We start from the raw sequence: 20,437 nt of genomic DNA on the forward strand, positions 1-20,437 counted from the left end.
GAACTTGGTCTCTAAATTCTTTTGAGAGAGACTTCAACCCTTCCTTAGTTTCCTTAGAAAAAATGAATTAAGTTCAAATAGCATAGCATATGGATATTCCTCTTTTAGGGATATAGCTCAAGAGCAAAAACTTCTAAAAATAATAAAGGAGAAAAGAAAGGATCTTAATGATAGAATGATCTCAAGAATCTTAAAAAATTCTAATTCCGAATAATTATCTGTGAAATGTTGGATAAAATATTTTTTAGCTTAATGACAGGAAAATTTCATACCTTTCTAAATCTGTCTGGTTTTTCTGAAGATCCAGTAATCTGTTAAAGAAAAAAAAAAAAAAAAGGTGAAAAAAGCATGAATTTAAGATCCCCGTGGAACCTATAAATGAGTATTCACCTCATAAGGGACGTTTCTTTAAATTCATGGTCATCTGGATAGAGTGAACTAGCAGGTGATATATTTTTAATGAGCTTTTTAACACACATCAGACAGAAATTTAAAATGTTTTCAGGCTCTCAGCTATTTGAATCAGATGAAGAATTTTAGCAATAGCCTTGATTTTACTGACACCTATCGACTACATTTATGCTTACACAAGGTTTTGATGAAACATGATTACAATCAGTGGAAAACAAAACTAAAAAATATGCTCTTTATTAGCAGAGGGTATGCTTACCTTCTGAACCCTTTGAGGAATTTGTGTTTTAAGTAAGCTTTGGTTTTGATGGCTTCCTAAAGCAGAAAATTTTCTAGGGCTTCAAACTTTAGGTGCTCAATTTCTGATTCCTTAATTCTATATCGAAAGTGCCAAATGCATAACTGAAAAGTCTAGTCCTACAGTTAACGTATCTTGAACAGTTAACATAAGTACTTGAAAATTTTTTAGTAATAATTACATAAGTTTATGCTAAGAACACAGAAATATCTTTAGCATGGCCTGGAATATTTCATACATGCAGGTGAATTCTGCCATCCTTAGTATATCATTAGACAAATTCTTTACTCATTTGGTTCACACATTAAAATACCCTGCAGAGAAATATTCTGAACATTGTTTATAAAGGGAAAAAATAGCTCATATCTTTTGTTTTAATACAAGGAGGTTTGTGCTTATATTCATAAAGCTATAGTTTCATTTGCTCTGTTTTTCATTTTGTTTACTAAGGGAGGTTTCAATTAAGCACATATAAATGTATCGCTGAATTGAGACTAGCAATTTGAAGCAACCTAAAAGAGCAGTGGCAGAGATCAGCAACTGCAAATTGAGTGCTGTCACCTACCGGTGAAATCGTGGATTCTTTCAGTTTAGATTTGTAAAGCATCCAGCGGTAACGCAGGTCTTCCAGATCTTCAGAATTTCCAATGACAGGATGAAAACGAAGAAGGTCTTCAAAGCGACGCTGACCATCAGGCACACGAGCCTGCAGCTCCTGCAGCCAAAGCAAGGTCACTAACAACTTGGAATTCAGGAGGGTTTCATTTTTTTAAAAGCTACCACTAAATGAACAGTTGTATTAAATAAAACTACTGGATATTCAGGGTTAGTTGCTCTTTTGGCCTGAAATGGTCCACTCATCTGTAGAATCCCTGTGGCTTTGGATATTTCTGTTTGCTTCATTTCTTACAGCATCCATTGTTATGGCATTCAAATGAAACCAAAGGAGTAATTCTAAATAGCAAGTAGATATTTTAATCACCTTAACAAATATATTTGATACAGTATGCTGAAACTGTCCAGTCCAGCACCTACAGGACATGCTTCTCTTTTCACTTCTACAACTTTGGCTCTGGCAGATCTTTCTAGGAGTGAAATACTTGTCTTAATTTCCTAAGCTTACTAGTTCCTCTTTAGCTCTGGAGTCTCCTAACACAGAGAATATAAGAGTTTTTTTGCCTTTGTTTTTTGATTCTGAAAGAATCTGCACTTATTGCAATCTTTGTCTCTCTCTTCACCTCTGGAAAACTAACCTCCAATTCTTTGTGGCGTGTCTTGATTTCCTCTATGGAAGACAAATTCACAGCAAGAATTTTGGAGAGTTTGGTGTTTTCTCCTTGTAACCACTCTTCAAAGTCAAGCAGGAGCTTAATGTGGTTGCTTGTCCTTTGCCCTTCTGCTGTCTTCTCCTAGATTACAGGACAACAGCAACAAATAACAAGCCGTTACTGTTAAGTCAGATATTTCTTCTGAAGGCCTGACTGTGAGATCTTTATCTTCAAGCATACAACTCATAGTATCAAATGAAGCCAATAAAATTGTTCTTGTGAAGCTGATGATAAAGGCAGACTCAAAGTTCCTCTCTCACCTGCTTATGGTTGAGATCTAAACAATGGAAGACTGGTCCAGAAATGTGTCTGCTATCTTCAAATGCTATTTTCTTCTTATCAGCCATTGGTATGTTTAACTGCCACCTTTTGAGAAGACTGTAAAACACAAAATCAGACATCAGAACGGTGAGACACCTGGTGGTGAGATGCCCACATTTTGATCAAGACTATGCGGGACACCTCTGCTGGTGAAATAGCACTATTGTCACTTATTACTATTATTATTAATTCCAATATCTTTTTAACTAAAATTAAAAAAAAAAAAAAAAGGCAGGACTTCTTCAAAGCAGCACTGTTCTCTAGTCCTAATATTTCTATTTCTAATATTTTCATTGAAGTTTTTTTGTTGTTGTTGTTTGTTTATGTTTGTTTTTTCTTTTTTTTTTCCATTACTGGGTAGAGTGAGCATAGAAAAAAGACATGTACGAACACTTACCCAGTTGCCATTTCTTTCAGTGATCTCCAAGACTCCTTCAGCTGATCCAGCTCTGCCTGAACATGGGCAGTCTCCTCTGGGGAAGAATTCTCCATGACCAGCTGGCCATGAGCTTCCACAAGGTGCAGCTGGATCTCCTTATCTGGAAACTCAGCTAGCCATCTCTGAAACGTACAGTCCTTAAAGTTACTTCTAGGTATCCTGGGTAAAGCAGAGGCTATGTCAGACTGAAGGCCATGTTCAGTCCAGGCTATGCTGCTTCTGTTGGCACTAGCTAGAAAATACCTAGCGAGAAAAAAAATATGCTGTGGATTCTTGCAAAGAGCCAACATATATCAAAGAGTAGATGGCAAATCTTAAAGGCCCTAAGCTGTCGGTGCATCTCTTCTGTGGCATTCCTTAGAGATACCTTGGTTTCCCATATGAAAGCAAAAGCTGTCAGCTGAAATGACCTACCAGAGTGAATCTAGCCTGCAAAATACTACTGCATAGGAAAAAGCCAGAAGCTCTGGTAGTGCTTACTTCAAATACAGGATAAGGCTAGCTAAAACAGGGTAATGTTCAATGTGCTTGTATGTATGCATGAATAAAGAGAGTTTATCATTTTAAAACTTGTGATAACACTTTCTCATTTCAACAGTTTTTAGCTCTTTTCTCACTGTTGTTTTTTACCTAGTTCCATATACCACAGCATGGGGCAAAGCAGGAAGGCAGCAGCAAACAAAAGTTGTCTCAGCAGGAACAAACCTTTACAGTTCTTCTCAGTCTGGAGCCCCTTGCTATAAAACCCTTTCTCTTAAGGTCTAAATGCTGCAGAATGAATAATTAACATATTGCATTAAGATGTTATTCTCACCTCAAGGTCTGCCACCCTGCTCTCATTGCTCTGCTTCACATCAACACCCTGGTAGGAGCCAATCTTCTCAGTGGTTGCAGTGATCCACTGCTGGAGGTCAGACAGTTTGTCATTAAATGCCCAGTGCTTCTGAACATGCTCTTCAGACTGCTGTATCATAATCTACAAATGATAAAAATGTCAGCAACCAAACACAGAGAAGCACTTTAATTACTGAATCTTATACTGTGACTACTGACTCAAAATCTCATGGGTAGAAAATAAAAATGAAGCTGCTAAGGAGATACAAAAAGCTTTATCTTTTAGCATCCATGGCATAGAAGACACCTAGAGACTCTTGCAGGCCTGAATTTAACCACATGAGGGGGCATTAAGCATGAGAATAGCTACCTTCTGTTTCAGCTGAAACAAAAAAAAAGGGCATGATTTTTTCACATCCCTGTAAATATTAAAGACATCCTATACTCACTGAATCAGAAGTCGGTGTGACAATTTTATTTTTTGCAAAATTCCAGTTCAGTGATGAATAAGATTACTGAGATTGAAACAAGAATTCCACAGAGTCTATTAGAGTAACATTTTATTACATGTAACCCCATGGTGACCTGCAAAACTAAGGTCATCTTATAAGCTCTTCCTGTGAGTCTGTTTTGGAAGATCATTTTATAGTTATATTTACAAGCTACGGAAAGTCTCAGGTCAAAACTAATACTTATAAAATTGCAACACTTTTCTGCTGTTAACTAGAATCACAAAGCTATACAAGAACAATCCTGTTCTTTTGATTGTTGGTTTGGTACTATTGCACAGTCCAGGAATCTGTGAACAAGTCTAAGGTACTGTGTAATCATGTAACTATGCAGTCTTTTTCTCAGAAATAACAGGTCCACTCCATAAATAATCCATACAGCTAAAAACAAACAAACAAACAAAACCACCCAATAATCTGTGTGGAGGGACACCCATCTCGAAGGGATAGCGTACTACAGATAACCAGAGAATCCTGGAAGAGCTACCAAAGTTATAAGAATCACAGAATCACAGGACTGTAGGGGTTGGAAAGACCTCTAGAGATCATGGTGTCCAACCCCTTAGTTCAGTACCTTCTTCACCTGAAATGAAAATATCTGTCATTCACAGCATATAATCTCCTATGCTCAGATAATTATTTTACCTTACTTTCAGATAGTAATAACTGGTAACTCATCAGGCAACTAAGAACTCTTATGTTACCTCCAGTGATCTCTTCAGGGCCTGAATGTCAGACAGAAGTTGGTTCATTTCATGTCTATGTGTTGCATTTGACTGAACAAGCTTCTCTACCTCTTCCATTTGAATTGCAAGCTCTGCCAAGTCATCTTGGATCATCTGCAGTGGAAATAACAGCATGCATATGGGTAGTATCAAAGACATGGCAAGGCCCTTTATAAGACTTTCACTAAAGGCATTTCCAGTTGAGAGTGTGAGGGCATTATTAAAAAAAAAAAAGAACAACCACTGTCATTAAGAATATTAATGGCTCGATGTCTAGAAAGCAATGGCAGGATGTTGATGTTCTTACGTGTCATTAGTTGATAACAAAGAAAACAAGCTGCTAGAAGGTGCTAGAGGAGACACAATACAATCAGGTAAATACTGACATCTTTGCACCAATAGTGAAATGGCTTAACATACCTGAATCACATCAACTCATCACAGCCACAAGAAAGAGTTATATCCTCTCTCTTCCTGTTTTGCTCTTCTCTCCCTTTTTCCCAGCTATCTAGGTTCACTTCATGACTTAAGCAGGCTCTAATGCATATTGAACCCTTTGCTGAAGCAATGCAATATCATGGTCAACCACTATTGTAATGTACCTGGAATCTCTGGAGTTGTGTCTTTTTACCCAAAAGGTTAGGCTGTGGTTCATTCTCCAAGTCTAATTTGGATTTGATGGCAAACAATTTCTTCTGCAAAGGTGCAAAAGCAGCATCAAAATCCTTATGCTGCAGTATCAAATTCTAGGTAGGGAAACAAGAAAAAAAGCATTCAACATATACTCCCTTGACCTTATTTTTAGTCTATCCAGTACTCAGAGCAAATACTAAGCCAACCACACAACAGGCCATAAATTTATATGCGTATTTGATCAGCCCAGGAAAACAAATTGAGCACAACTGGTTAATGCTAAATTTGATTCTATGAAACTGGCTTAGAAAAAGATTAACTGTCATCTTTGTTACAGTTTAAGTCTGCATACAGGCTTTGAAGCTCACCTGGAGTTTGCTTTTTCTTTGCAGTAGACTTTTGTGTAGAATTTCTCTCTCCTTTGAAGCTTCAGCTACTTCCTCCAGGAAGGATTTTGCTTTTTCCTCTCCAAGGATATTGTTCAGCAAATCTTTCTTCAGCTGTAATGTCATCAGCTTCTCTTTGAACTGTGAACTTTCAGCTAGAGCAGCCTAAAGGAAAAAAAATATTCTTCCTGTAAAATCATAACCAAGTAATAATAATAACCACATAACTGTATTATTCTCACACAAGTCACACGACCAAAGCAGTATGACAAACTCAGGTAAGAACAGCATGCTGGGCTGACAAGGGGTAACGAAAGGTACCTGGACAGTGCCCAGTTAAAGGAAAAGTCTTCCTGACAATGTTAGAAGCATCAGGGCTGCATCCATTTTGTGAACAGAAATAGAGGAAAGCTGTACTATGGAAAGAGTTGTCTGTGCAGAGGCCTAAACAACCAACAGAAAGGACAGCTTGAATGCTCATCCCAAGGACAAACTCCATCCCTGTTCACAGACACATTTATTCTGGAGATTAAAAGGGTGACAAACTAACAAATGCCTTCCTGGACACATGCAGAAATCACTCCACAACTATATTTCTACAGTCTTATTAACAGAATCCACAGAATTTCCATCAAAGGGAATTTGAGCCACAGATAAACAGCATTATCACCACTGTTAAATATAGCATATAGCTCATTCAGACTATTCAGTTGACAACTCCAGTTAACCAAAGGAAGGGCACAAAATAAGATGTTCTGCTACAGCTAGAGTTGAACTCTGTGCAGTGGAGTTTCATATCATATGGGAAAGGGCCTTCTAGCTGTTGCTTTTGGCAGCTGTATGCAGTCAGTCACTGGTGTTGCTTGGACAAATGCAAACCAAGTATCAGTTTCTGAGCTTAGGAACAGGTTTGCTACCTCAATCTGATCCAACGCTGGCTCTGGAGTCTCCAGGAGCATCTGGACAGTTAGCTTCCATTGTTCAAAACTTTGCAGGGGATTTTGGAAAAGTCTGCTCAGTTGAGTTTCTGTATCAGTGCTCATTTTAGATGTCTTTCCTTTAACACTGCAAGGATAAAGTGGCAGCTGAGAAAAGAATTACAAGGAAAACCAACTCCAAATATCCTATTCATCAGGCCATGAGTTAACATAATACTCGTGTGTAAACCACATCCAACACAAAAGCCTCAGTCTTTTACTGTCAGAGACTGCTCTTGCATACTCACAGCTGTTCTGTCTGTCAGAGATGTCTGACAAAAGTTTGTTTAGGCGCCCTAAGACACATTTTTCTCTTGTGCAACCATGTATCAGGAGCTTCGCTGTATTTAGCAGGAAGCCATTTCCTCTCCTGTGTCATTTTTCTTGGCTGCTGTCACCAGCATGATTTACAAATAGTATTATCAGAGCAGTCTCATTGAGTTTTAGGAAAAACAAGGCAAGGTTGTACAGAATTTAACCATGGTTATCTGTAGTATTTTATGTAAAGAAAAGAAAAAGTATATTTGATCACACTAAGTTACCTATAAAAGAAAAGGAAAAAAAATTTTTTTTCTCCTCAGATCTAGGTCTTTAAATTTTTTTGCCAAATTATATTTGCTGAATTTCTTGTATTTATATATGTTTTTATATATAATGTGTGTGTATGATTCTGAAAAACAATCATTTATATATATATAAATATAATATATATATAAATATATATAATTTTATATATATATTTATATATATAATATTATAATATAATATATATATATATTATTTTATATATTTATGCACATAACTATGTGAGTATATATCTACATAAATATAGATCAGCACACATTCATTAAGTATCCAGGCATCTCTTCTAAAGGCTTATCCAAAACACAGCTGAGAAACAAGGCCCACTAGGGACACACCCCAAGCAGCTGTCTCCTGTCTTTCTGAGCTTTCCTGACTTCCCAGTTCGCTGAATCCTATTAGATATGGCAGAGTGTAGCCCAAATTGTGTATTCGTATGGGAACAGCCTCCTGAAAATTCACAGGATAAGCAGGCAAGAGCAATGCCACAGACTTCCAAGGTAAACATGATTTGTTCTATCTTTCTATAAAAATAGCAAGAATAATCTTACCTGAGTCACTGGGGACATTACATAGCTAAGCAAAGACAAGTTTGCAGCTCCACAAATGTAAAGTACTGACGGCACATGTCCTTTGCCATTTGCTCTGCTGCCCCTGCTAGGCTCAGTGTGACACTGCCAGACTTTGCGAAGAAAGTCTGCGGAGAAGCTGGCAAAAGAGCAGCTGCCATTTTCTACTCAGAGGCAAGTTCTCCTGCTTTCTCTGCTTCTCTTACAACACCGTCTACTCACTAGTTTTTAAACTGAAATCCTTTTCCATAATGACCCATAACCCTCCCATTTCGGCAGCATACTGTGCACTGGATAGAAAAAAGTAAGCTTGGATATAATAAAAAGAACTGACCTTTCTTTTTCCTCTAAAAAATGATCCTTTCTTCTAATTTGCAAAATTTGCTGCCAGCTCCTTTACTTCCTGATTCCAGACAGCCTGGAAACGGAAACACTGAAGTCTAGGGAGAGGCTAAACTCTCAGAGTTTCCAAACTAAGGCAAGTTGAAAACAGGAATCATGCATGCATGCAGTCAGGAGAGAGGAATAAGCTCTGCCAAGTAATTGCTAAGGTTGATGAGTCATCACAGCAGACTCAATAAGGAAGGGGCATAATTCTTCCGAACCATTTACTACTTCAGCTTCTGCCCTGATTTTCTAGCTGCTGTCATGAAAAGCAAAAGGGTAGATAAATTATTATTACATAAGGCTAAGAAAATCAAATTAGCTGCCAACAATCTAATTTTCTTAAAACCATGCACAACATTAATGATGCATGATTACTGCATGAAAATGGCCAGCAACCTACAACTCCTAGCAAACAGCTAACATCAGAGGTTTATTGAATTGTGAAGGTGGAAAGAAAAAACACTTTTTTTCTACCTGCCACCTAGAATCACATGGCTTATTGCTTTCTTCTTAGGTGTCTGTCAATCCATTCAGAGTCTAAGATATTTCCACCCCACCCCAGCCCCTTTATAGACTTCCCACTACCTTTGATATTCCCGTATTGCAGAGATGACGCTGTCAGCGTGTGGCTGCACATCCTGGGAAAACCGCAGCAGTTCCTTTAGCTGAGCCTTCAGCCTCTCAACCTTTGACTCTTCTGCAGCCAGAACTGCTCTTGTTGCCTTAATCATAAAAAGAACAAACAGGTCACACCATATGTAGCGTCTGGCACATGAAATGATGTGCTAAGGCCATCTCAAGGTATTCACACTGCCAACTCCAAGTCCCCTTTCTGATGCCTTTTTTCCTGGCTAAATATGGATTTTGATAAGGTAGAATATATTCTCAGGAACTGTTCTCTTCATGCAGGTGCTCTCTGCTCTTCTCACTCTGCCTACCCTCTGCATCTGATCTGTGGGGTTTACAGTTTGAATGAATCACAGCTAGTCCCAGTTTCAGCTCAGTGGTTGCAGTGTATAATGAGATTCATGTCTTAACCACTTTTGTATGCAGGAACAAATCTTCTGAAACACCTATGTACGGAATGTTAATTCTATGCTGATGTAAGGTAACAAAACAAGCAAAAACCATTCTGATGTTATACAATTGAATCAGTCTGTATTTTGTGGATTTTTCTAATTAATCTATTTTTCTAATTAATTAATCTAAACTAGGTGGCACCTAATTTTGCCACCTAGTCTTGCTGAGTTCCAAACATACAAACAGCAATGAAAAATATTTTGAATAGCGATAATAAATGCAAAGACCACACTCGGGAGGAAATGGGTGGTAAAGACTCTTACCTACTTTATGTGTGAAAAACTTTCCAGCAGATTGATTTTACTGTAAATACTGGATTATTACAAACTTAGGAATTCTTTTGTAAGTACAAATATGTCTTTGATGGTAGCAGAAGGAGGCTGTAATGTAGATATACTCTCAAAGTATGTGTCTTTCTATGAACGCAATTGTATGTAGATGAATATATGTTTGTACATACACTAAGACATTGTTTTTCCTGCTCCACCATAAGTGCAGAAAATTATGTTGTTTGCTCTGTACTGTTCTCTTGCTGAATATGGTTCCTCTGAACCTAAGACAAACTCCAAATCATCCTCTAGCCGTCTCCTTACTGTGCAGAACAAGATAAGCTTAGAAATAGTTGACTTCGTTGTTGCTATTTACATTTCTGTTTCATATACATGACTACTACTCTTTCCTTTTCACCTTTAAACAATGGGCCAGGCATCTGCTAAATGTGGCTATGTGTGTTCAATCTGTGACTACACTTAACTTCTTTTTTTCTTTTTCTTTCTTTCTTTTTTTTTTTAGGCATATGGAGTGCAACAACTTACATTGCATTTTCTCCACTGAGCTACAAACTCATCTTCAGTCTTTTCCCTTTCTCCAGGGTCCAAATCATTTTCTAGTTTCTGTAGACCTTTTCTGAATTCCTGGATATCTGCTTCTAATTGTCTGGCTTGGGACTTGTAGGCACTTTCTGACTGCTGAATCTTGAGCAATCTCTGTTCCTCCTCATTGCTCAGCAGTTTCAACTTCTCCAAGGCTTTTCTCAGCTCATAGAGTTCATCCTTCAATCTCTCAGCTCCCAGTGGGCAGGTATTTTGAATCACATCTGCACACTGATTTTCAAGGTGCTTCAATTTCTTTGCACCGCTCCTAATATTCTTGGCAATTTCCTGCAGAAAGAAGTTACATATATTAGTTGTGGGAATGGGAAACTGGGGAAAAGGTGAAAGCAGACAGAAAAGAAGACCACCTCTCCTAGTTGTACATATATTCTTTTCCACTTTTTGAAGTTTGATATGCTTTTTTTTCAAATGACCAGAAGTCAGAGTCACTTGACAGCCATCTGTATAATACTAACTGCTATGATTTTGAAAATATTGGCTCAGAAATGGTTATCACCTGAGGTCCCTGGTGAAGAAAAAAGGAGCTTCAGGCAGTGAAAAGTACCAATAAACAGATCTATGAGATTTAAAACTGAACAGCTTAAGGCATGGTACCACAATATTATAAACTGATCAAAAACAGTTTAGGTGTTTAGATATTGTTACTGAAAGACATGGTTTAGAGGGAAATATTAGTTATAGGTGGGCAGTTGGACTGGATGATCTTAGAGATCTTTTCCAACCTTTGTGATTCTATGATTCTGTGATTTAAAACTGATATTTTGATCACTCATTCTAAGTGCTCAATGTTTGTGAGCCTGCAGGCTCTATTTGGATCATATTTACCAAATGTCATTCCTTTAGAAAGTTTAAAAGGGCAAGATGCTTAAAGAACCACGATCAGGCTTTAAGAAGGGAAAAAAGTACAAAAAAATCAATCAAAACCAAAACTCAAAGTAGGCTATCCTGCAACCCCTGGTAAAACTGAGAGAGCTTTGTATGCTACTGATTTTCAGACCTGTGATGACTCTTTATCCATAAACCCATGTTACAACAACCATCACCTTACTTTGTTTGTAATAATTCTTTTCTCAAGCACACCCTTGTGTGGTTTGAGAAACGCATACAGGCATGGAAAACACATAATCCTGCTTCTTTGCCAAAATTGTATCAATTAAGGACCTTCAGTGCCATTAGTCTGTCCTCCACTGAAGACTTGGTTGTTTCTCCAATGCAGCAGTTTAATCTTTCCGTCACACCATTCAGCCACGATTGAAACTGGTTGATGTTAGTGCTGTATTTCTTGTGCTCTTCAGTTATCTTTTCAAGCAATTTCACTCTGCTCTGTAACAGGAGAGATCAGAAGCAATGAGGACTGTGCTTATCTGGCTCTTTCTCCTTTATACCATAACCCAGAATGTACAAACAGGAATCCCTTTCCTTGAGCCCCAACAGCTCTTTGCTTACACAAGAAGCAGCACAAAAGATTGCATAAGCACTTATGCCTGTTGTGCTGCAGGGTCTCAGTGGGTAGTTTAGTTCCCAGAGAGACAAACTTCAGGGTCCTATCAGGCAAATTTCTAGCCTCTCCTCTCCAAAATTTCTCAATCTCTCATTAGAAAAGGATAAGAGACAGAAGTCCATTTCTGGTTTGGACTTCACAGGATAAACAGATCAGAAATGATCCTCGTGAGGGTTAAAAATAAAGATGAGCACACCACAGATTTACTTTACTTAGATATAACAATGAAAAAAGGAGAAACTGTGCCACAGGCACATATTGTTTCCATGGTTATTATTTAAACAGCTGGTAAAGAAAATAACTGTCATCTTCATAATGCAACTGAAAAGTTTTTCAATTTGCAGATCACAAAGCATGTTCTGGTGCTAGTTCAGAGCTTGGGAGCAAATTTAAATCTACGTGATGCATGCTTGATTTTCTCTGTGCATCCAGAAAACAATAATGCCTGTACTTATGTGGGCCTGCACTTGGTGAATTGCTCCTTGCAGATCCAGTCTGGAATCACTCGAGATGAAATCATTCTGCTCAGTCTACCCTTATTTGTCACCTGAAGTTCAGTCCTTGCTGAAGGATGTGAATCACAAGGAATTCTGTTCTGTTGTTTCATTAGTATAATACCCAACCAAATGCTATTTCCTACAAATCAGGCTGATTTTTTCTTGCCCTTCACCGGTTGGCATGGAAAGCAATTGAGTTACACTACGGTTACCTTAGGAAAAAAGCCTGCCCCTTGTGGAATGCTCTTAGTGCATGCAGCACCCTTGAAAGGCTGTGCTGTAACTAAAACAAATTGAGTTTGTTCTGTGTGAGTGAGCCTAGGATCTCCCTTGTGCTGCAGCTGGGACTTTGCCCTTCACCTTGGGACAGGTTATCCCTGTGGTGCAAAACAAACCCACCATCTTCCGGTGGCACCATGCCAGCCTTTTTCCACATTGACATTCTTATCTCTGCTCAGTTGTGCAAACCAAAAGTAGAGGTATAATTGGAGCTCTCTGTGGCCAATCAAGATTTATCCAACAAAAACCACTTAACTCATCTCCTATGCCCCCTTGCCTTGATTCTGAAATCTGCAAAGGTTAAAAATAATTTGCACTTGGACCTCAAGTTAGGTATTTGGGGAATGCAACCTTTATAGTGGTGTAAACAGTCCAAGCACTGAACTAAAACAATCAGTCCAAGTTTATTTGATTCCAGAAATTAGGCTAATTTATTGCACTTATAGAAGCTCCAAAGGGAGCAAACAAGAATAACAAAACAGAGTTATTATTAAACACGAAGGTTTTATGATAATATATAGAGCATTAAAAAGGAAGTAGAAATGATCCACCCTTGCATAGTCTATTGAGTCAAAACAAAGCATCATGCAGCTTGAATAGTCCTGCCTGATCCATTATGTCAGGGGAGAGATTAGATGTAAACAGACAGGCTGCAATAGCTGTAAAGCATAAGGCCAGCAAGAACCTGAGTGCCCCCACCAAGAGGTTAGGCAGTGAAATTTTCTTAACGTTGGGAAAAACGATATTGATTGCTTCTGCTAGGATAGCTGTTTGGGGAACAGAACATTGTTAAACTCCATCTCCACGTGCACTGGGTTAACGTGAGGAGATTCAGCAAGGTTGTGGCCCTAAAAGAAGAAGAATTGGTTCAGTATGGGCTGCAGAGGAAGAAATGTGTCTGGGCAGGATCTGCCCAGCCCTAGGTAGTCACAGAGGTAGATGGAGGCATAGCAAACACTCTCTCTTAAAGTTCACTTAGAGTCAGCAGAGGCAAATCAGCCTCATCTGGAAGGCAATTTAAAGCACATCAAGGAAGTTCCTGCTTTAAATCCTTCTGTGGCATCTCAGAGTGCAGAAAGCTCCCATAGCCTCTCCTGGTGCTTTCAGACCTGGCACAAGAGGCTTGGCTTTATGAATATCTAGGCTTGAATTGACAGAGACAACTCGGATTAAAATAAATGTGCTCAGGCATATTTGATAAATTTGATTAACTATCGACATACAATATACCGTAACTTTTCTTACCATCACCAGTCATAATTTATGCTTTAACACACAACCTTCTACATCTGCATATTGCTATTTTGCTTCTGCTATTTGCTATCAGATGAGGGAAAGCGTTTGTGAAATACCACCACATATAAAAATACCCCTGCTGATGTAATTAACAGAAATTGACATTTCTTTAAAACTTGGAAATTATAAGGGCACATGTGAATACTACAAGGAAGGAAAAAAAGTTTGTTCGTACCACAGAAGCAATGTAAAACAAACAAACAAACAAACAAAAACATTTCAGAATCTGCATCCAAAAGTTTGCCCTTCTGACAGAGATGGACAACAGCACAGTCTCTAAAAATGCTCTTCAACACAAGTGTAATCTACAAACACCAGGAACCCACCCCAGCAGGCAGCTCAGGCATTCAGCTGGCATCTGCAATTCAGATTTCGTCTAGCCTCTTATCACTCATGGGGCCAAAGCAAACCTCCTGCAACTCCTGTGTCTCTTTCATTCATTCCTCTCTGCCATTGGAAGAGGTGGAAGGGATTTTTTTTAACTACTACTGTGCCTTCCAATATGAGTCCTACAGTGCCTGTAGCCTTTGCATTACCTAATGAGTTTCACATTTACTTCAGCTGCAAAAGCCAAGGCTTCTCAATCCCCCTTCTTTATTCCATACCTCCTGAAAGAGATTTCTAAACTGGATTCTCTCACCTCATCTTTCTGTGAAATGTGGTATTTGTAGCCCGTGCCAAAGGAAAGCTTTCCTGGCACCTCAGTTGGCTGGAGATATAAAGACATATTTTACCTAAGTACTATGAGTCACTTCCTGATCTCATTTACACCAGCACATATCCAACTCAGCCAGAGAAATCACACCGCATAAAACCAGTCTCAGAGAGGTCACATTCAGACCCCAACTATTTAAATTACTTGTTTGAAAGAACTGCCTTATTAAAATGTCTAATGACTGTCTCCTGCTTCAAAACCAAAAATAAACATTGGTTAGAAGGGACTGAATGAAAATTTGAAATTGCAATCTAGATACAGAACACTTAAATTCCAAGGACTATTATTATTTATAAAACCAGTTGCTTAATCGTGAAGAGAACCTTTAAGAATAAAAAATCAATGTTGAGTTGCTGGTCTGTGGGTGGCTCTACAGCCTATCTGCTACAGTTCTGCAATTTCTGCAGCACTTCTGTTTCTGAATTTCTCTGTTTTTTGAAGATAATTATCATTAGTAGTTTTAACTTTCTTTTTACTAAAAAATATCTGAATGCCATGTTCACAAAAGCTGATAGCTGTTTTTTGTTGTTGTTTTGTGGAGTTTGTTTTGCTTCAAATTCTTTGAATAGAAAAAGAGCAAGCATAGCAGTGACACGAGTATCCCAAAGTTGCTTCCTCAGTGTGACCTGAAGTTAGCTATTGTTACAACAGTGCTCAGGGAGGGATAGCACATGTTTCAGCTCTGGACTAAGATGTAACATGGGAACAAATGTAAGGCAATATTAATAGAGAGATAGAGAGCAGAGCCGGTGTAATAAAAATTGTTTGTGTTTGTATTAGGTAATTCCAGCATACACAATTCTTGGAAGTCACTACGAGACACAGATTTTAAGAACCTCTATATGCTGTGTGTATTGACATATATCTTGAATATTTGGGTACTCTTCTTGAGTACTTTGTGTATTTCTACTGATACGGGCTAATAAGAAACTGAATTCTTCTCCCTATATGTGAATCTCTGCCCTTTAGCCATGCCACAGAGTTCAATCTTATTTTTACCTGAGTTTCTTTACCTGGGAGCAGGGAGGCTCAAAGGAAATCACTGGCACTGAAAGATAAACTAGAATGTCTTATATGAGCCGATCTAACAGCTGGCTAGACTGGAAGATTAGCAGCAAGCATGAGTTAGTATCTGTGTCCAGTGGCAATCCCTCAGATTCTGGAACCAGCCAGCTGACTTCAGTGTTGGGCTGCACCTGACTTATCTCAGTGCTTCCCAGTTCTGTAGCTCTGGATCTGAACTAATGTGACATCCTCCAACTACTGTGCAAGCTTGGCCACGTGAATAGATACTTTGCACCTGACTACACAAAGATCACTGATGCACCAAAAGGTGACAAATGATTCACACTAGATCATATCAAGTAGCCTGCAGTCACTTTACAACATGCTATAAAGTACATTATGAGAGCATCCCAATTAACAGCTTGAGACACAAAGACTTGCAAACAGTCTGCTGGCTGAAAGAACAGAGGTCTCTTGGCTCTGTTTCTTTTTGCAGTCCTACCAAGGAACCCCCATCACTCAAGAAACACGGAGAGTAAACAATACTGTGTGCTAATGAAATCTAAACACTTCCCATTATTACCTGGGCTTCTTCCCTGATGCTTTCATATTCTGCCTTCATTTTCTTCTGAGCGTCCTCATCAACGCTGGGGTCACCTATCCTGTTGAACAAGGAAGAAGCCTCCTCTAGCAGTGTTTCCAGAAGGACCGACTGATTTAAGACATCATTCAACAGAACCTGAGCGTGGCTCAGCTGCCACTGCTTCTCCTTTAAGCCAAGCTGCAACTCAATGTCAGGCTCCAAGGTCACCCTCATGTTGTGAATCCATATGTAAAACTCATCTTGAGCTTTCAGGTACTCACTCCAGTGCAGCCAGACCCACTCAATACGGCTGTGAGGGAGAGCAAGAGAGATGAGTTAGGTGAAATCATGATGGGATCAGTGCAGATTGACAAGCTCAAAAGGCATTCAAGGAAAAGGACAAAGCTCAGCATTTTTAAGTTGCACTGATTATAGAAAGTCACATTTCACATCTCAGGTCCTGCCTGCTCTGAGGAGGAAATATTCTGTAAAAGGTATTTTTGCCTAGCAAAACTCATCATTCAAGCCCATGAGATGGACTTGGTTGGACTAGATGATCTCAGTGGTCTTTTCCAGCCTTAGTGACTCTACCATTATATAGATAGGCTGGCTATGAAGGGGGAGTGAGATGAGGTCCCACCATCTTTCCCAGTTCTACTCCATTTCCCCAAGATCGCCCATACTGCCAGGCAGAAAACACTTCATGAAATCACTAAAGAGACAAATACTTCAAAGAGCAGTGTTGTGCTTGTCTTACCTGTGACAGTGAGTAATGTAAATGGCTGTCTCTTCCCACAAGGCTTTAATGTGTCTCAGCTTAGACAGTACTTCGTGTTTCTTATCCTCACTGATACAGTGAAGAGCAGCATCTGCCTTTGCGAGGATCAAGTCCATTTTCAAGGTGCCTTCTGGTTCCAGATCACGTATTTTCTGTGAAAAAAGATTAAATGAGAATGAAAACTTGAAAAAGAAGCAAGCATAACTGATGAAATTTTATCTTAGTTTTTTTCCAGGAATTCTTAAGCCCCTGCTGCAAAGCTTCACCTGAGTGGAAAATAAGAACTTTCCCTTAACCATCTAGACTTTGTTCTTTATCATTAAACATTTTAACCATTAAACTTTATTTTTAACCATCCTACAGTGTTGAATTGAACTGAAAACCATATAGCAGTTGAAAAACATTTTCTTAGCTAAAAAAAAAAAAAAAAAAAGCCATCTCCACATCTCCATTTCAAAGTCATGAAACATATTTAAAGATCTCCTATTGCAAATAAAAGTTGCCACAGAAAACAAGCCAAGAAAAACTAATTAGTGGAATTTTGTCTGCTACCACATTTTACTCTGACCCTAAATTGTTAAATTATGAATTAGAGAAAACATGTATCTTGAACTAATCAGAAAGCCAAGAACCTCAGTTAAGCTATGTTATCTGAAGCAAACTTTCTTTCTTTAGCCAAAGACAGAAAATTAGCACAATTTCTGTAAAATATTACAGAATAACTATGTCCAGATTAGGGTGTAGCTTTCAGCATCGCTTTATGCAAACTTCTGATCTAATAAGATTGGTTTTTCTTGCTGTTCTTCCACAAATTCCTGGCTTGCTGCAGCCCCTCCAGTTGCAAGAAAAGTCTTCTATAATGAAAACATGGAGAAGTTTAAAACTAGCAGCTACTTACAGAAATATCAGGCCCACAGGATGTGTGTCAATAAAATAAAATAAAACTGAAAAAGTCAAGTGGTTGTACAAGCATTCTACTTCTTCAGATCTGCTTAAATGATTGCTATCACTGGTGGACATTTTCATCAATAAATTAACAGAAAAAAAATCACAGGAAGGAAGCATGAAAAAACAAACAAACAAACAAAAAAAAAAACAACCAAAACAAAACAAAACAAAAAAACCCTGCAAGCCAGATGCAGAAAAAAGAAACTGAAAATTATGACTGGATTTAAAAACAGCCAATAGATAAGGTGGTGAGCACACCATGAGGGAAGGAGAAGTCTGACAAAGAAGTCAGGACAAGGGAACAGAAGGTGGGTAAGGTAAAACAGAAAGAGAAAACAGACACTTGTTTCTCTTTAGAATCATGAATTTCTAAAATCTAAAATGAAGATCTCTCTATCATGATTTTTGGTGTATTACAGATATCTTCCAAAGCCCACAAAATTCAACATACTTCAGTTCAGCTATATGAAATCACCACAGATCTCTAAAACTTGTACCTCTGCCATGGCTGCACTCCCTTTGCCAAACAACCACTCTCCTTATTCAAGTTCCCAGACTTTCTGACTGTCTTTGGAAACTGCATATATCAGTTCTCCAGACGAAAAGAAAAGATGAAAATTAGGTAAGCACAGAAATAAATCCATAGTCCATGAGGAAATACTCTAGGTTCAAGCCAGTCCATGAACAGACTTTATATTAGGCCAGAAGCCAGTCGCAGCTATGGAAGAAAAAAAGACATTGCTGCACCATTATGTAAAGCACCTTGCTTTCCATGTAAACCTGCAATTTTTTCTCAGAGCTGTTAAACTTTTTCAGAAGAAGCAGGCCAAACTTCAGTAGACACAAAACTACATACTGTAAATTTACTGGGTAAATTACAACAGAAAATGTACGTTTGATTGATTTAAAGAACAGATTAGTTAGAATTGATGGTAATACAAGTATAAAAAATAGTTTCAGTGTTCATCACAGAAACATAACCACTCCCTGTAATCACGAATGGTATAGGTTGGAGAAAACGAAGCGTATCATTTTCTGAGATAATAAGAGCAAGATAACATCTAATGAAACTGAAGTTAATAAATGCAACATCACAGTAAGACAGCATGATCTGCAATGGGATCTCTGCGAGAGAGTTATACAAGAGATTAAGTCAGAACAACAAAAAATGAAAATATTCACCTTTTAATTAGGTGGATTAGAAAGGGGAGCTGTAAAGCTTCTTATCACGTCTTATGAAAAAGGACAAGTGGATTACTCTAGACCAGCCATTACTAGGACACTTGAAATCTTTCTCTCTCAGTGCCAGCCCTCAAAGGGACAGAACACTGAAGTCCAACTCTCTCATGTAATATACTGGACTTTGGCAAATCAGTATCTGGTAATTACAAATTGCAACTCAGTCTCTTTCAGGTTTGAGCACGCTCATAGGAGCATGAAAACACTTTAACCTGCCAAACCTGCTGCTCATCTTCCAAATCAATGAGAATATCTTGGAAGCCAGTAGTCAAATTTTTCTCCTCTTTTTCTGCTGCACAGTTTTGCAGACAGAAAACTTAGAAATAAGAATGAGGCAATCCCATCCACACAGGACCAATATTCCAGCAGCCATGTGTAGTTGGTAGCTTCTTAACAGAAAACTCCAGAGCTCACAGCAATAAGTGCAACTGTTGGCAGTGACAGCCACTTTTGAACCATCACATCATTCTTCCCTTACCTCTGTCTCTCTCAGCCTGGCTTCTAGGGCAGATCGTGGTCCCTTGGTGTTGTCATTGATGCTCAGTCTCTCTTGGATGGCCTTCATCCAAGCTTCTGCATTCTCCACGCTGCTGTCAAATTCATCCTGTAGCTGCTGAGTCATTGCATTCAAAGAAACTGAAAGGATAAGAAGAAAGGTAAGCTTTTAGGTTAAATAGGAATGCATTCAAGGAAAGCTAAAGGAGTATGCATAGGGGGATAACGATGTTGTGGCTTTCCTTCTTAATGACAATACAAAAAGCTTCACCCATATAGCATTTAGCAGAGCACAGAGAAGATGCCTGCACTGCAGCTTTCCCAAATGAAAATCTACAAGGAAACAGAAAGAAGGTAGGGAGCAGTGGGAGGCTTCAGCACAATAAACAGATTTAATTCATAGTTTCCAGATGAGATTAATTTGGTGTCTGTTGTGTATTCCAGATTGGCTACATAAATCACAAACATATTCTGTCTCTGCCCAAAGTCTAGTCAGGACAAAACACTCCTTGTGCCCTTCCAAACTCATGTACAGAACGTGACACCAGACTTGCACAACAATTGGCATATGCTTAACTTAGAGTTCTATAAGCCCTTTAAAGCTGGTGAGATCAGCATCAGATTGCTTAGGCCCTCAGTTAACTTGTTCTGCTGAGACCATGGAGAGGTCTGAAGGCACGTGCAGTGAATCTGAGAGAAACTGATGCAGTGAGAACTGGCCAGCAGCTG

General features: G+C 38.6%; 1 protein-coding gene across 9 annotated transcripts in view; it reads right to left on the reverse strand.

Annotated features, from left to right (window-relative positions):
- SYNE3 (spectrin repeat containing nuclear envelope family member 3) overlaps window positions 1–20,437 on the reverse strand; it is a 60,842-nt gene that overhangs the window by 23,367 nt on the left and 17,038 nt on the right. For 8 of the 9 annotated variants that reach the window (XM_052692558.1, XM_052692559.1, XM_052692560.1 and 5 more), the window contains 16 exons: window positions 19,692–19,849; window positions 17,006–17,178; window positions 16,249–16,558; window positions 11,534–11,695; window positions 10,295–10,639; window positions 8,985–9,121; window positions 6,802–6,949; window positions 5,867–6,049; window positions 5,468–5,611; window positions 4,845–4,979; window positions 3,612–3,773; window positions 2,756–2,919; window positions 2,298–2,415; window positions 1,963–2,118; window positions 1,275–1,424; window positions 273–311 (listed from right to left, as the gene is read on the reverse strand). In XM_052692558.1, the coding sequence (XP_052548518.1) occupies window positions 273–311; window positions 1,275–1,424; window positions 1,963–2,118; window positions 2,298–2,415; window positions 2,756–2,919; window positions 3,612–3,773; window positions 4,845–4,979; window positions 5,468–5,611; window positions 5,867–6,049; window positions 6,802–6,949; window positions 8,985–9,121; window positions 10,295–10,639; window positions 11,534–11,695; window positions 16,249–16,558; window positions 17,006–17,178; window positions 19,692–19,849 (2,684 nt within the window). Of the gene's footprint in view, window positions 1–272; window positions 312–1,274; window positions 1,425–1,962; window positions 2,119–2,297; window positions 2,416–2,755; window positions 3,041–3,611; window positions 3,774–4,844; window positions 4,980–5,467; window positions 5,612–5,866; window positions 6,050–6,801; window positions 6,950–8,984; window positions 9,122–10,294; window positions 10,640–11,533; window positions 11,696–16,248; window positions 16,559–17,005; window positions 17,179–19,691; window positions 19,850–20,437 lie in introns of those variants that run through there. The other variant, XM_052692562.1, reaches the window with a different exon arrangement.

The sequence above is a fragment of the Tympanuchus pallidicinctus genome, unplaced genomic scaffold, assembly GCF_026119805.1.
Source record: "Tympanuchus pallidicinctus isolate F22 unplaced genomic scaffold, pur_lepc_1.0 scaffold3, whole genome shotgun sequence".
Taxonomy (NCBI): domain Eukaryota; kingdom Metazoa; phylum Chordata; class Aves; order Galliformes; family Phasianidae; genus Tympanuchus; species Tympanuchus pallidicinctus.